Genomic DNA, 16,709 nt, shown 5'->3' on the forward strand with positions numbered 1-16,709 from the left:
ACATGCTGGTACATCGTCTTAGCTTCTTCAGTCAAGTCGGCGTTCGTCCACAGCTCCTTCAGTATCGCCAAGGGTCCCCTCGCATGGCGGCCACAGAGAAGCTCGAAGGGTGAAAACCCCATACTGGCCTGCGGAACCTCCCTATAAGCAAACAGTAGAGGTGCCAGGTAGCGGTCCCAATCTTTCGGTTTTTCGGTGCACATGCGCTTCAACATTAATTTTAAGGTGCCGTTGAATTTTTCCACCAAGCCATTCGCCATAGGGTGATATGGGGTGGTGTGGAGCTGGCGCACGGAAAGGAGCCGCGCTACTTCCTTCATTAGGTCCGATGTGAAGTTCGTGCCACGGTCGCTCAGTACCTCGAGGGGTACGCCAAACCGGGAGAACATCTCGACCAGGACTTCGGCCACTCGCTCAGTTTTGATACTCGGGAGCGCCACTGCGTCTGGATACCGGGTGGCATAATCCATCAAAGTCAAAATGTATCGGTTCCCATGCTTTGAGGGCGGGTGAATCGGTCCCACTATATCGATCGCCACTCGTTTGAACGGGGTGTCGATTATCGGTGCCCTCCCCAGTGGAACATGAGGTACACGGCCCTTTGGTACGGTGCGCTGACAAATGTCACATGAGTGGACGAACCTTTTTACGTCAGCTGTGATGCCTGGCCAAAAGAACTCCGAGATCCGGGCCTTGGTTTTCTGCGTGCCCAAGTGTCCTGCCATGATACCTTGGTGTGCTGTTTTAAGCACAGCTTCTCGGTGACAGTGTGGAACGACTAATTGGCGTACAAGCCGTCCGTTAGCCTCTGTGTACTGTCGGTATAGCAGTCCCTGTTCTTGTTTATACTCGATGCTTCCCTTCTCATTTCGGCATGTTGGCTTCCTGCCGATCTTCTCAAAACACTGAGTGTCGCATCTCCCCTCTGCTCGCAGCCATAGTTATCTCCCGGCAATCCCGCCGTGGTCCCAGGCGTACGAAGCTTGGCAAATTTTTCCGGCTGTGCATGTGCTTGGGAACGGGTGATAGCTGCTGCTACAGGCTCTTCCCTTAACTCCTTTGTCGAGACAGGTTTTTCAGTCTCCTTTCTGGGATTATTAGGAGGTCTTACGCCATCGATATTGCCCAGAATGAGGTCATACAGTGGATCTTGCAGGCATAGTTCTGTCAGATTTCCAGTAAAGTAGGGGGTGTCAACCGCAATCCGTGCTTCGGGCAGCATCCTCGCTGTTCCATCAACCAAGTAGACGAGTCTGCTTGTACCTGTCAGCTCGTCTTCCTTCACCAACTTCCTCCGCACGATTACTGTGTTGCACCCCGTATCCCGCAACACTGATATGTCTGTGCCTCGGAGGGTCCCTGTGGCCACTGGTAGGTTCTCAGTCAGTTTTTTCGGCGGTGTCATCCTTACAGCGTTGACGACGGGAACTTTTTCGTCATTCCTAAGCTCGATATACCCGTCGCATATGGGATCCTCGCGCGTTTCCCTTGGTGCGTAGAAGCAGGACACCTGGAGTGAGTTATTTGCTCCTGACCGGCAGTCGTGTGCCCTATGTCCTTTTTTCCCACACTTAAAGCAGACGATGGCTACATTAGCGGCAGGTCTGTTGCAACACAAGTGCGGCGGGTGATTCCCACGATTGCAAATATAGCACCGTGGTAGTGGTGAGTGGCTGTTGCCTCCTTTCTCGTATTTCCCTTTCTGGTCCGTTATGGGACTATCTTCCTTTGTTTTCGCTAGGCTTGCTCCACCTTGAGCTTTCAAAAACTGGTCTGCCAGCTCAAGCATGTCTCCCAGGGATTCCGCCCTCCTTTCTTTTAAATATAATGCCAGGTTCGAACCACATCCATCCAAAAACCTCTCTCTAATCAACAATGTGCAGAGGGACTCGAATTCTTTCTCAGTTTTGGACAGCTCAACCCATCTATCGAAGTAATGTCTTAAGCGAGCCGTGTACTGTGTTGCTGTTTCACCCCCTACTGGCCTCTCCTTATTAAACTTGTCTCGGAACCCATCCACCGTGAAGCAAAAGTGCTTCAGGAGGGCGGTTTTAACCTTGGTGTAGTCCGCTGCATCTGTAGGTGGTAGCCTGCCATAAACACTTAGCGCCTCTCCTGTAAGACATGTCGAAAGCGCCGTCGCCCATTGGCTTTCAGGCCACTTTTGCCCTCTGGCGATGCTCTCAAACCGGTGTATAAACGCATCTAAGTCGTCCCTTCCTTCGTCAAAGGTGACGAGCAGTCTACCTGCGTGTATTCTCAAACTCGGCTCCTCCCCGGCATCGCCGTGCTCACTGCTGGATCGGCTCACACTGCTATTCTCACTGAGGCGAATCCTTAATTGCAGTAACTGTACTTCCCGTTCTCCGGCTTCCCTTGCTGCTTCTCGTTCTTTCTCCCTTTCTTCGCGCTCTCTCTCCTTTTCTTCGCGTTCTCTCTTCCTTTCTTTTTCCTTTTCCTCCCGGGCCAATGCCCGCTCTTCTCTGGCTAACGCCTGCACCTGTTCCTGCTGCTCCTTAACCCATTGTCTCAGTTCGGCGCCCTCGAGGCCTAACTGTTTACCGTGCGTGATCCACTTATACAAATCCATACACTCCATACTGCAAATTGTCACTATAATGCCTCTATAAAAACAGCACAATCTTATGCAAGATGCAACCGCTTCAACTGTGCGGCTCTATAACCACGCTGTCCGCACAATTCTCGTTCACCCCTCACTGTCTTACTCTTGTACGGAACGTCCTCGCGCAGACGCCAGTTTTGTTACAAGCTGCCAGTCTAGCGTCGCCAGTGCGAAGCCGGTGACGGGAACGACAGACAGCAGGTTGGTTCGTTCCGTACGCAAGCAGAGACGTGAGAAAACAAAACAAACTTTACTCTAGTGATATTGCAGCACACGGGATCTAGTACAACACTTCATTACAACTAACAAAATACATCAACACTTGATACAACTAAAAAACATATAAAAACGATAAATCAGCTTACGCGAGAGAACTATTACAAACTACACAAACTAACAACTATAGAACTAAGGAGGAGAAAGTTCGAAGATGTAAACAGGTGAAGGCATACGTGTGATGACCGGCAGCGTTGCGTCCCCGACGATCGGATGCGACAAGGCGAAGAGAGTTCTGGCACGACTGCGATGTCTGCGGTGTTGCAACGCTGGTGGCTCCGGGAGGCTAGTGCTTCAGCATGTGGTGTTGCAACGCTAGTGGCTCCGGGAGGCTAGTGCTTGCAGGTGACTTCGAGCAGGTTGAGCCAACTCGAGGCGAAGTCCCGATGTCTACGTTGCTGACGTTAATATCGCACCACAACTAGACGAACGGCTAAGTTTAGGTGGCCAGCCGATACAGAGCCACACTAAAAACTTCTAGAAGAGATGCTTGTTGATCTGTTTCTACACCATGTTGGTCAGCGACTAGTCTGTCTAGCAGGTCAAAATCCTGCGCTTAAATCCCCCTCGTGTCTCCTCGCTCTCTTCCTTGGGGACAAGAGATCTCTACATGGGTCCAATAATGCGCGTTGCCTTGATGGAAACTCCGCCCCAAAAATATATTGACCCCACCCCTTTTTAATTAGGAGAGGGCCCTCATCTAGCGAGAGTGACAGCCTGTTGGGATGTTGTCATACGGCTTGGCCACCAGAGGTTTTCCCATGGTTTCCCCCGTGGGATTCCACCGTTGGGAAACGGTCAGACTGTTTGGCTCTCAGCTGATGCATCCTGTAGTCTAATCCTTGTTCGGGGTACATCGCGGCCTTCCACGACCTTGCAGACACTGCCGCAGTTACAAAAGGATCAAACGTCGGCGCCGACGTTCTAAGAAGAGCGCCCCATTCTGCACTTCTCGGCTCCCTTTCATGCGCCCACCGTTCTCACGGTCAGTGGGAGAGTACGGCGCCCGTTAATTGCCGTGACGCGGGGCCGCCAAAAATGGCCGTCCGTGACACACTCTAAAGTAGTAAAATCGGGTGTTGTAATTAACCTTCTCACTTCAGCTGTTGCAAAATCTCGTTACTTCAGAGTAGCCTGTATTGTTTCAATATGAATAATTAGTTTACAAAAGGCAGGCTTTTAGACTAATATTGGGATGTTCGCTGCTCAGAGGGTATTGAGAATGAAGAAGGGAACACGATTCCCTTCAAAATATGCATAAAAACTATAACAATTTGCGATAGTCTCGTATGTGCATGAGTTTTCGCATAGGCGAAAACCTGTGCACATACGAAATTTTGAAAATATTTAATCTCGATGTTGTTTTTTTCTGCCAGTGGAAAATTGGTGCAGGTGTGTTCCAGAATTGATTTGAAAAAACAAAAACAAAATGAAGGCAGGCCTTATGAAGAATGGCTGGGGTGTTAAACATGTCAGTCATTTCACTAGTTGTTCCATTGAATGTAGTAATCTTATCTAACGGTCTTGTGACAGGGTATTTAGCGGGCAAACTGGGCACTGCCTGAATGATCGCCTGCCAAAACACTATAATGCGCTGAAGTCGGCCCGGGCTTCCATTTGTGTGCCCATTGCACAAACTGTGGTTTCGTTTTTGAATTTAAGCGCACATCTGTATTATACATCTATTGGGACCCAAAAATGAGAAAGATTGCAAAAGCCTTTTTCATAAAGGAAGAATGTTCATAGTTGCGTCAGCTCTCTCTCTATATTCTTTTAGGATGTGAAATTTCGATTCTGGACACTTGATTATAGTGGAACCTTCCCTCTTGTTTTTTTCCTTTTCCCTTTGTGTTTTTCTGGCATATGTATCTTTTGGTGAATAAATCAAGTTTGGGTCTATGCTAATTTGTCTTCTCCTTTTGTGTCAGATTAGTTAGCGCTGCGAATATTGCAGTATGCTCCTATTGGGTGATTGCTCCCTCTTGTCCTCTCGTGCTTTTTGTTGTCTCTTCCCCCGTTCTGACAGAACGCTTACAAGATGCCCCACTTGATGTCAACTGGTTTAATATAGTCCCCTGTCATGCAAGCTCTTTGGGCCTCCATTCTGTTGTCATTGTGGTAGAGGGCCTCTGAGCATTGTTTTTGTTTACTGCAGATGATTTTGGAGAATGTTTGTTTCTAAAGTTATCCTAGTGGTGAGTGCAAAAAAAGAAATGTTGGTGTCCCCCCCCCCCCCCCCCCCCGATTCTCAAATATCTGCAATGTCTTAACCGACCCCCGGTTGAACGCAGGTGACAAGCTTGGCCGAGTGGTGCACATAATCCAGTCGCGGGAGCCGTCCCTGCGCGACTCCAACCCGGACGAGATCGAAATCGACTTTGAGACGCTGAAGCCGTCGACGCTGCGCGAGTTGGAGTCGTATGTGGCTTCGTGTCTGCGCAAGAAGCCCCGCAAGCCTTACTCGTCCAAGAGCAAGCTGGCTGCCACAGCAGTTGGCAAGAGCAAGGAGGAGCAGGTGCGGGAGAAGAAGCAGGAGCTGGAGAAGCGACTGCAGGACGTCAGCGGCCAGCTGGGCGCCACCCCAAAGAAGCCGCTCAAGAAAGGTTGGTCTCTCGCGCTCGTCGAGCCCAGTGTGGCCAACTGAGCAGGTGCCTCTCTCTCTCTCTGCAGATGCCGAGAACTCGCACGTGGATGTGGTTGGGGGACCGAGCAGGCTGAGCGCCAGCAGCTCCAGCTCGTCGGACAGCGACAGTTCGAGCTCCTCGTCCACAAGCAGCTCCTCGGACAGCTCGGACTCGGAGTCAGGTTAGGCTCAGCCCAGCGGGGGGGGCACAGCCCCTCGTGCTCGGCCCATCTGCTGAGCCCATCACCGCGGCACCATCCGGCCAGGGAACAAACCCCACTAGGGGGGAGAGAGGGAAGGGGGTGGTGTATTTATTTCGAGCAACAGCAGCATCATCTGTACATAGGCCATTGCTGTTCCCATCCCTGGGTTTTTCAGAGTAGCGCACAAACATTTGTCTGCTTTTAAAGCGGTGTGGGGGGGGGGGGAATCGGTAGTGGAGTTCACCCTTCACAAAGTTGTCACATATAGAGAGAGCCAGAAGAGTCCTTTGCAGCCCCACCAGACACGGTTGGTGCACATCTATAGCCCATGAGTGCAGTGTTCCTTGAGGCCAGCCTCTTAAGTGGTGAGCAGTGCAAGCTATTCGGTTAGTGTTTGTCATTATTTATTTCATACTTGTCTCGGCAGCGCGCGTAGGGAGGAGCCATCATATTTCTGGGTGGCCAGCGTTCTGTCCGAACAAAGCAGAGGCCCGGTGGTGGCTCCTGTTTGAGACAAAGCTGGCGCGATTGTTGTAGCACGTGCACTCTGTGGCTAGGGGTGTGTACGTCCGTGCCCGAGTCTTTTGACTGGCTCCTCTCTGCGCATTGTTCGTGTCTGTACTTCAGATGTAATTTGTTTTGCACATCATTGTACTCTGCTGTACATTTAGGGCCGTTTTTAGTTAACTTGCTGTGTTGTAGCGAATCGTACAGGCAGCGTTCCCCATGAGTTTGGCTTTTTAAAAGCGTGGCATATGGTGCAATGATTTTATTTTGCTTCTCTGGTCGTAAATGCATTTGATCGTCTCGTACCATGTGTTGTGTATGCATTCGAATGATGAGCACTCTGGGACCTTGTCTATTGGTGTACTTTTTTATAAGGCCAAGTTCGTTCATTGTACATATTATTATATTGCGGGCCTGTGCATGGCTGCCATGAATCATCTTGGTTTAAGACGTCCTTGCATTGTTCTTAAGGCTGTACATTATTGCGACAGAGCAAAAATCATCCACAAATTCATGTGTGAGTGGGTCTACACAGTTGTGTTCAATAAAGTGTGCATGGTTGAGCCCTGGAAGAGCATTGAATAAAAGATGGAACCTGCAGAGTTGTGGTTTTGTTGATGGCAGTGCCTGCTGCTGCGATACACGACAAGGCTGGTCTGATAGAACACTGCACTTGTTTGGGCAAATAGGTGTGTCCCCCCCTCCCTTCCCCTCCTCTTGTTTTGTGCTTAAGGGTGTGTCTGCTTGCATTCTGCTGCTCAAGGGCCGCAAAGGAACTCTTGTGGTGCCGCCATAAAAGGCAAGTAATTTAAGGATGCTGCTTCATTAGTCCCTTCTTTTTTGATAGGCCATTTAATTACTTGCGGTGGAAAGAGGGCGATGAAGCACTGTATGCTTCTTAGATGCACTGTAGGGCATATGGGGTCCTTTCAACACTACACCCTGTAACCATCAAATACAGTGGAACTTCGATTATATGTCCCCCAGTTACGCGACGACTCGCATCTTGCGACTCGGCGGTGTGGTCCCGGCAAAATCCCCATAGAAATAATGTACTGAAACCCTTGGTTATACAATGCAGTTTTTTGCCGACCCTGTATTTCGAGACGACTTTCAGATACTGTTGCAGATACTGTTTCAGATTTCTAACAACTTTCAGAATCGGGGTGTCGAGTTTATGGCCTTGGAAATCAGCCGCTGTGAAAATTTCTGGAATCTAATCAAAGGTGCATAGAGTTGGAGATTTGTTGCAGTCTGTAATTTTTCTCATCCTTAGTGCGCTGAAGCTGAGCTGGGAGAGATGGCACGGGGTCGTGACCGTGAGCACTCCCCCCCCTTTTAATGTGAGGTTAATTTGCGATTGCAGCTATGCTTCGATAAACTATGCCACCCACGATGCTAAAATCTGCCAATGGGTGTGAATTAAGGTAATGGATCATTTGTTGAGTAAAGAGGGAGCAATTTCTCGCAGACTTTAAAAGTTCGTTGTGAATTTCAGGCTGCGAGCTGCGCTATATTATTTGGCTTGTGTGTTTCTGGGAGCCTCGACTGTTGATCTGCTGAGTTTTCTGACCACGCTGAAAGTGGTGCAAGGTCCCTTAGAGCACCCCTTAAACAGTCGTTGAAAATATGCGTGCGTTCAAAACTTCATTAGTATAGAGATCTGAAAACCATCTGTAGGACCTTCAGAAGTAAGACTAGCACCACCTTTTAGGCAAAATATTCATGTTGCTGTGGTGACTGATTTCTCATTTTAATTTCATGCAGCTTCTGCTTGAAATTCTGACCATTCATTCATGTGGCCAGATACTGGTCTCTATTTGGCAATTCTCCGCCGAATTCCATCATTTTGGTTCCTGGTTTTCTTTATTCGGAACTAGAGTAAGGAAAATAATTTCATGTTCCAAGTGCACACTTGCTAGTCTATATCTCTGCTTTTATACTGAACTTAAGTGAAGCAAATTTATTTCTGAAAATGAATTTTTTGGAATATCGTAACAGTCATAGGGTTTAGAACGGGAAATTGAACGCTTTTGGCTTTGTGCTACAAACAGGTGATTGCAAATTTTTCTTTTGTATAAATTTTGTGTTCCTAGTGCAGACTTGGCAGGGTATGTGGCAATTCCATTCTAGTCTTGAGCATGTGTTGGCACTTTGCTCTGTTGCAAAGAAACCTGAACATGTGAAATGTCGGTAGTCTCAGGAAAATGACGAATGAGTAGACGAAACTGTTCGATTTTGGTGGTTTATACTTTTGAGCTCCATGACCATGTTTGACTTATGTTGAGGGCAAAAGTTTCTTTGGTACGGGTGTACAAAGCCGCTGCCGCAACAGGCTTGCATTCCCCTGTGACACTGGCTCAGGAGTCATTTGGCCATGCGAATGCCCCTACTATGGGTCGATCTGAAAACACACGCAAAAAGAGCAAGGCGATTAATGTAAGCAACATTTATTTGTTTAGTCTCTGAGCATTTCCTCGTGCTGTTGGTGTGCACTGTCTTTCACTGTTTAGCCTGCTGGGCAGAAAACCCCTTCATGGCACCGTGTACATGCCCCCCTTAAAGGTCTTAAATTCACTTAAGTTCACACCACTGAAGGAGCCATGTGTTGCGTGTAGCCTTCAGAGTCCAGATTTTATTATGCGCATGCTTTGTTGGGCCATGGCTGCACTTCACGTATGCTGCTGCAGGTGAATAACTCTAGTAGACTCGCTCGGATCAAGCCGCGAGTCTGAGTCCAGGCGAGTGCGGTTGAAGAAAATTTTCGGGAGTACGAGTCAAGTCAGTTCCGGCTCAGGAAAATTTTGGAGAGTCTTGAGTGAGTTCTTTCTTTTGCTGACTTAAAGTCCTATCTAGTCATCTTCGGTATTACTATTAGCCTTATTTGAATTATAGTAACATTGACTGACCGGTATTCCAAAGCCATGTCGTTCATACGCTGTTTCAATGTTTGTTGATCAGAGGTAGAAACAACGTTGGGGGGGGGGGGGGGATGAGTGTGTCTTGACTTGCCCCCCCACCAATTCTTTGAAGGAAGTTCATACATATACTTCATGCTGTCATCTCTTTCAAGAAAAATTGCTCGTTTGCTGTTTTTATTGATACAATGTCAAACGGTGCCAAGAGCAGCACTGATTGCATGAGATACTGGTGTTAAAAACATTGACACCAAGGTCGCAGAAGCTAATTTTAGGCTAACAGACTCTCGCGTCGACTCGCTCAGACTCAAATTGAGTCTTGAGTTCGGGTGAGTAGAATTTTGGCGAGCTTAAGTGAATCCGGTTGAGGAAAAGCTTCGTGAGCGCGAGTCCGAGTTAGTCAAAAGTTCAAAATACATTTCATGGGTGAGCTTTTTCAAGTTTGGCCGACCGATGTGCTGCAGTGATGAGCTCTGGTTGATATCTTCAAGGTCTGCCCATCAATGGTGTTCACTGAGGACGGTCTGTTGCAATAAGAGGGTTGGGGGGGGGGGGGGGGGGGGGGCATGAGGGTCTTAAAATGGCAAGGAATTATAAAAAAAAATGACTTTCAGAAGCCACAAGTCAAGATATTTGTAATCCAAATTATGTACTGGGAAAATGTCATGTTATGGCATAAAACTCTTTCCTTTTTTTTACAGACCTTATAGATTTAACTGAAATCTTTTTATTGAAAGGCTATTTTTTTGTTTCTTGTTTCTGAATTGAATCTGTCTTACAGAAGTTTTGAGAAAGTTTTTGTGAATATATTTTAAAATATTCAATATCCGTTCTGCAATGTTTGAACTGCAGGCTAAAACTTTTCATTTTTTCTCAAAACATTGTTGGAATTTATTTATTTCACTATCAGCTAAATACTGGAAGCTCATTTTTGCCTTCCAATCTTAAGAATTCTGATCATAAAAATAGCTGTTTTGATATCCAGCTTGCTTTAGCCCTTGGATTGGACCTTTTAGAAGAACCACGCAAAATATGAAAATTAACTTTTTGTATTGTAAGTTACCATATTGACCTGTAACAAATTATCCATCTACAATGTAAATTGGTCATTTCTTCCTTTCTAATTGGATATATGTGATCATTTTGCAGAATAATAATCTCGGTTTGATGATGCACGTGCATGGTAGTTAAGATGAGATAATATATTTTTATGACCCTCAAGCTCTCCCCCTTTAAGCAGTCCTTTGTAGTTGCTTTTGAACCGAACTCAATAAACATTTGCACACTTGTTCAATTTCTTCTCCAGATTCTAAAAATACATGTTTTTAGCTTCATGTAATTAACAAAACAATAGATTTATAGCAGGCAAATCCCTACTGCGCATAAATATGCAAATTATATTTTCATCAGTAGTGAAAAGTGCAATACTTGCTACAATGGAAGCTTTATGATTGGATCATTCGTTGTTACAATATAGTAAATTAATCTGCATGCCAATGCTGTAGTTGTAGAAATTAATTAATTTAAAATCGAAAGAATTAAAATTTGTGATGGCTACTTGCGTGTTTATATGTCTTGCCGGTTGTATAAAGTTCGTATTCTAAGAGAATGTGACGAGTCTCTGGAAGGCACTGGAGGTGAGGGAGTGAGGGCATGGCATCATAGCATGCATAATATTAGTGTCTGATGCTGGACATGTTATCACGCTGAAACGTTTTAGTTCCCAAAATAAACTTTTGGTCTAAGGACCTTATATGCCCCCTTAAAAAAAAGGGACACTGAAAGCAAAGGACATTTTGTGAGAGTGAAAGCTCAATGTATGAAATCTAAAACGGCAATATTATCAACAGCAGTGTTTGACTTTCGAGCTTTCCATGCATTGAGAGACATAAGATACTGCTTGTCCGTTTCTGTTTGATTCATGGAAAAAAGATCCGCATTGTGTTACAATGGCGGATGGCGCCAGTGGTTCCGAATTTCAGTTTTCGCCTGTAGGCTGGATAGGCGGCACCATCTAGCGGGGCCCAATTCAAGCAAGCTAGCAGAACCATGACCTCCGATATAGCAGAAAATTGTTCAGTGGCTGTTTTTGCTACTGTGGCTCTCGCTTTCACTTTGCTGCTACAGGTGTCGGTGGCTGTGCAGTAAAGACGGGCAATGTTGGGCACAGTAACAGTGATGTCTGAAAGACTGCTTTCAGGCGAGAGTGATTTGATGTGGGCGAACACGATGCAAACCATTTATGCGTGATTTTATTTCAAAATAAGCACTTTTTTGGCACAAAACTAGCACTGCAAGGTTTATGCACTGCTATTTCAACACTCGATGTTGACCTTATATTTGTTTTGTGTCCCTTTAAAGGTGCCCTCTGACACTTTTTGACACCTCAGTTTTTCATTGCGGGTAGACTAACACTTTGCGCAAGCAATATTTAGTGTTTTAGTTGATTTGCTGCTGACCACATCAGCCCATGGTGGCTCCTGCCACAGCCACAGTGACGTCGCAAATCACTTATTAGTAACTAGTTAACGAACATTGCACATACTTACTTGCTTTACTGCTGGAAAACCTTCCAAGATTCGTTTTTTGGACTCTTGATGCAAAGTGATGCCGCCCTCATTTGGAACTACAAGCACTGCTGGTGCACTGGCTGCTTAGAGAATAGACAAATGTCTGTATCAGGTTTTTCTTTGTGTAGAAGCTTCTCCCTTGCGTGTCCTCGTGAACAGTTTCATTTTGTATGCACTGGAAACTGTAGTTATCAGCGAAATGAATGTTTTGCATCTAAGTGTGATGTTTTCTCACAGTTTTTAAAGGGGTGCAGTGCCACGTTGCTTGTTATTGCTGGGACGCCAACTTCCACTTAGCAAGTAATTTGAGCTTGGCTGTTTATTGCGCTCTGTTACATAGATAAAAAAAGTGAGGACATGTGACACTAAAGCTGGAGCTGAGGGCAGTCGCTCTATCTTGAATTTTTTCTCCTGAATAACTGGGGACTGTGTACCCCCTATCGGATCCATCTTTTTGAACTTTATCGGTCAGTCCGCATATCGAAAGTGTTTGAGGGCCTCTTTAAAGGGACTCTGCAACACTTATGGGACGAGTTTGATGCGATTTGTGAAGGACATGATACTTCATGAACAACATACTGCAATAATTTTCATAATCGGTCAAGTATGAGTGGCGTTGCAGGTGTTTGTCACGTTCTTGTTCTTTCGGGCCAGTCTGTGCACTGAAATTTGTGCAGGGAGGGGGATGACAAGGGGGTATTCAAATGCATGCCTTCTTCAGCACGCGTCATGACCTTGAGCACTTTCTTTTCTTCTTTCGTGCTTTGAACAGGCTTGAATAGGTGGCAGCCACAGTTATAGGTTGCAGTTTCTTACAATGAAATGGTCTTTGGGTTCATGAAATATAATTCCTTATAGTTCCCGTAAGTGCTATGTGGGCATTGTCTAAGAGATTGATAGGAAAAAAAAATTCTCTTGGGACACCATTTAGATGCATTTCTTGCCAGTTGGGACAATTTTTAGGCACATACCATCAGTATGTCAGTGATCGAAATGCTTCTCCGATTGCTCCAAACTGCTCTAAAAGAGAAATGCTGCTTCACGCTGCTCTAAAGTGCAATATTTGCTAGTAACTGCTCCAAACCTGCTCCGAGAGGTGGTTGCAAGCTAAAAATAATGAATTTGAACCATGTGACCATTGAGTGAGCCTAAACGAAACCAAAAGCAAGCTGGACACGCTGCTCAGATTTGGGTGCACGTTAAAGAACCCCAGGTGGTCTAAATTTCCGGAGCCCTCCACTACGGCGTCTCTCATAATCATAGTGTGGTTTTGGGACGTTAAACCCCACATATCAATCAATCAAGCTGGACACGCTATGATCCTAGTATGCTAATCAGTGGCTTGAAAAGAGAAAAATCACAAAGGGTGACACAAATCAAGCCATGGTGGCCATTTAGATTTTTACTATGGGTTGTATGTTTTTTTATATCAGAATTAAAAAGAAATGTTATGAATTTAAAAAAAAAGAGCATGGGGCCCCGAGTTTGAGCAATTGCTTTCTATTTTTTTTTATCCTTTTCTGCAATTTCGATAATTCACACAGCTCAGCGGCATTTAACACAGGTATTCAGTAAAAGATAGATAGTCTTTAAAAAGTTGATTCCGCTATACTTGACTCAATTATGTCATGAGCTATAGCTAAATCTCGAGGGGGACACTTGCAAGGGTTGTCCTACCCAGCCTGAACAGAAGGGCAGTGCGGACCCCCCCGATTCCCCCATGATTTACGCCAATGATGCGACCATACTGCTTGTATACTAGCTGCGTGCTAGCATGCTGCATGTTTAATAACATGCTAACATAACAGGTCTCCTGACAGGAGACTCCTGGATTTCGACGGTTTATTCTGTTTGTGTGGTTGTCATGAAAATCTCCCGGAAATCGAAATTTCTGTGCGAGGTCTGGCTGCATTGACAAAAAGCAGCTCAATTTGCTCCAGGCCCCATTTTATTATAAATGAATTTAACAGTTGTCATCTAAATGTACAGTAGAATCTCAGTGATGCGAAACCGCGGCAGATATGAATTCGTGAAATTCCCTAGCCAAATTCCACTATGTTCATTGGGCCTGAATTCGAATGTTCTGAACACATTTCCTAATCGGGGCGGGTGATACGAACTTTATTACGAAAACCATCAAACCAAGGCTGAGAGCAATGTACTGGAATCTTGTATGCGTACGACTGGCGCATGCACAGTCTTTTACAGTGCGCGTGATTGTGGTTGCCACAATTGCTGTGGATGAAATTGCGGTCGTTCTTCACACGATCATGTATGGTGATTACGTAACTGACGGAGGTGATGACGTAACTGACAGACCCCCGAAAGTGTGCGCTCAACTAGTCAAAGCGACGCTGCTTTCCACAAACTCTGCGGACAAAACTGTGGCAGATACAATCGTAGATTGCATAAAATGACTTAGTTTTGAAGGCGCGTGTGCAGCGAAGCGCACGAGGATTGTAAAAAGAACTACCATTTGCCGCAACCGCCGCGCACGAAACTGTGGTCTCGGCAACGCGATAGCAATCTACGAGCTCCAAAGGCACGGGGCTGACGCAGAAATAGATTAAAGGTAGTGAATAGGTAAAAAAAATTTGCCACCAGACTCGTTTGGCATTACTGTCGAAAGAATCTAGTAGTGAGCAAAGCTGTGACGCATGCTTTTGCGGCAGCCAGCTACTCCGTCACATCCGTTGCACCTGTGTCCCAGGAAGACATGTGCGAGTTGTTTTGACTGAAATAGATTCTGCTAGTTGTGTTGATCCTTTGAGATTCTCCCCTTAGTGGGAAACCCTATCCTGTGTGTTGGCTACTGCAAGCCACTATAAGACTGCACCGCTGATGTTGGCACTTGTGGTTGAAACCCCCTTCCCACCCCCTCTTGTTTTTCACTGTTTTTGTTTGTTTGTCCTTGGGTTTTTTTTGTGCCCAAAAATGAAATGGGGGAAAATAACTGATTGCAACCCCCCTACCCTCCGTTGCGGAAATCTCCCAGATTCAAAATCCTTGAACTTCGCAAGTACGTAACAATAAATACAAACCTTTATATATGATGCTTTAGACTTCAGGAGTCTGTAGGAACATGCATCGTCACCGAAAACACCAAATAGCCGCCCTAGACTAGAATTTTTTTTTTTTTTTCATGCTTGGAAGACTCAAGGCTGCTTCAAAGCACTATTTTTTCTGCTCCAGAATCTTCTCCAAAAAGCGAAATGTTGCTTGCATCACTGGTATGTGCCTAGCGGGCCGCCTCTAAAGAAGCCACTGATAGCCAGCTAAAAGGCACCGATGGCTGTTGGAAGTCGAGCAGATGACAGTGCTTTGCACGGCTTTGCTGTGAGGAGATGGATGAAGTTCGCGGCTCCGATTTACTCTACATTCAGGTGCCTGTCAACTAATTGCGCCCTGGCAGCAGCAGGAAAAGCGCAGGGGCTCTACGAAAATAAACTTGTGCACTATATCTGTCACATGTGGGTGCTTAACTAAGGGCATGTTGCCAATTGCAAACGACTGCATGAAAACAGGATGCTGACGGAGTGTTTGCATAGAAAAACTAATATGAAAAGGCATTGATAGCAAGCCTCTTACCCTCTCTGCAGAAGATGCTGCCGAGACAGTCTAACGGCAGCGCAAGGTCGAGAGACTTTGAGAAATTAAAGCGGTGCTGTCTGATTCTGGAGGCAAAGATGTGAGAAGGATTTAGCCCGTTTCCTATAGCTTTCACTGTGCTAAGCTGAAAATTCATGTAGAAGCCCCCTGAACCCAGGCGTGAGCCAGTATGTGTGTAGCAACAGAGGGTCAGCTGGCGAAGTCAGTGATAGACGTGTTTGATAATGTAGTGCAGTCAGTCAAAGTTTGAACCACTTAGAGATGACGCCTTGGGAGCAGAAACAAGTTTTGAAGGGGGTCACTGAGAAGACAAGTGGGGACCTACTGTGGACACCGAACCGTCAGTGCTATTGTTGACGTGAACTGTCGAGCCAGTGAATATAAATAGTGCATGGCACAGACCAAGCTCCAGTAATGAGTTATGCAGCACATGGTGAACATTCGCTTAGTTCTGTTTACAAATGCGATCTCTCAATTACTACTTGTTATTCCTGAATTCGATCCCTGCTGAAATGCCGAGACTGTAAATAATAGACACTTAACGTTTGAGTGAAGTTTCCTTGCACAGAAGTCGAACCGAACCAGCACATGCTTAGGCTGCGGTAACTTTCCTCGTGTACCAATGTTAACAAGATCGAGCGGATTCTACGAGCACTAATTTGGCAAAATGAAAGCATGAGAACAAGGACAACTTGCATAGTGATGAAGCGGCTCTGCTTTCCCAACAAAGAGCAGTATGAGGCCTTGTGGTAAATGAATAAAACCGTGGTGCAGTCAAGTTTATGTAGGTGTTAGAGCACCCCACCTAACAGGGATTGTTTTTCAACTTCCTTTGAAGTTTCAGCCACCACACATACAATGAACATTGCTTATTTCGCCACAAATATGGTGGAAGCACGTACAACAATGTAGGTAACTATGGCAGCCGTCCGCTCACTTTCCGGAAAGTAATGAGCTAGTTTTCCACTTATGTTGCTTTCATCGGCACGCACTAGGCCAGGGCCTCTTCCATCTTTCTGTTCCTACTCAAAGGAGGGGAGAGCAATGCAAACCAGCTGTCTGCGTTGGTGCGGCTTTTAGCAGTCTCGCGCTGCCACTGGAGTAGACCAGCTGTTGCACTGTCGCTTGCAGAAACGCAGGCCATGGTGATACTCACAGCTGTGATATCGTTCAGCTTTCGGCTGTATCGCGGTGTTGAAAGCATAATGAAGCCTTTTATTAAGGGAATCTTGTAACACTTGTTGCTCTGGTCAACCAGTACATTTGCAAAGGCTTGTTCACAGCTATTTGATCAAGGCACTTGGGCTTCGTCTGCCATTACAATATGATAGTGCAGGCTAATGATACACGAGACATTTTTCTGTCATCGTTGTGTTTGCT

General features: G+C 45.9%; 1 protein-coding gene across 36 annotated transcripts in view; it reads left to right on the forward strand.

Moving 5' to 3' along the window:
- LOC119160802 (bromodomain-containing protein 3) overlaps positions 1-16,709 on the forward strand; it is a 329,355-nt gene that overhangs the window by 207,986 nt on the left and 104,660 nt on the right. For all 36 annotated transcript variants that reach the window (XM_075881428.1, XM_075881432.1, XM_075881431.1 and 33 more), the window contains 2 exons: positions 5,191-5,502; positions 5,570-5,704. In XM_075881428.1, the coding sequence (XP_075737543.1) occupies positions 5,191-5,502; positions 5,570-5,704 (447 nt within the window). The remainder of the gene's footprint in view (positions 1-5,190; positions 5,503-5,569; positions 5,705-16,709) is intronic.

The sequence above is a fragment of the Rhipicephalus microplus genome, chromosome X, assembly GCF_043290135.1.
Source record: "Rhipicephalus microplus isolate Deutch F79 chromosome X, USDA_Rmic, whole genome shotgun sequence".
NCBI classification, from domain to species: Eukaryota; Metazoa; Arthropoda; class Arachnida; order Ixodida; family Ixodidae; genus Rhipicephalus; species Rhipicephalus microplus.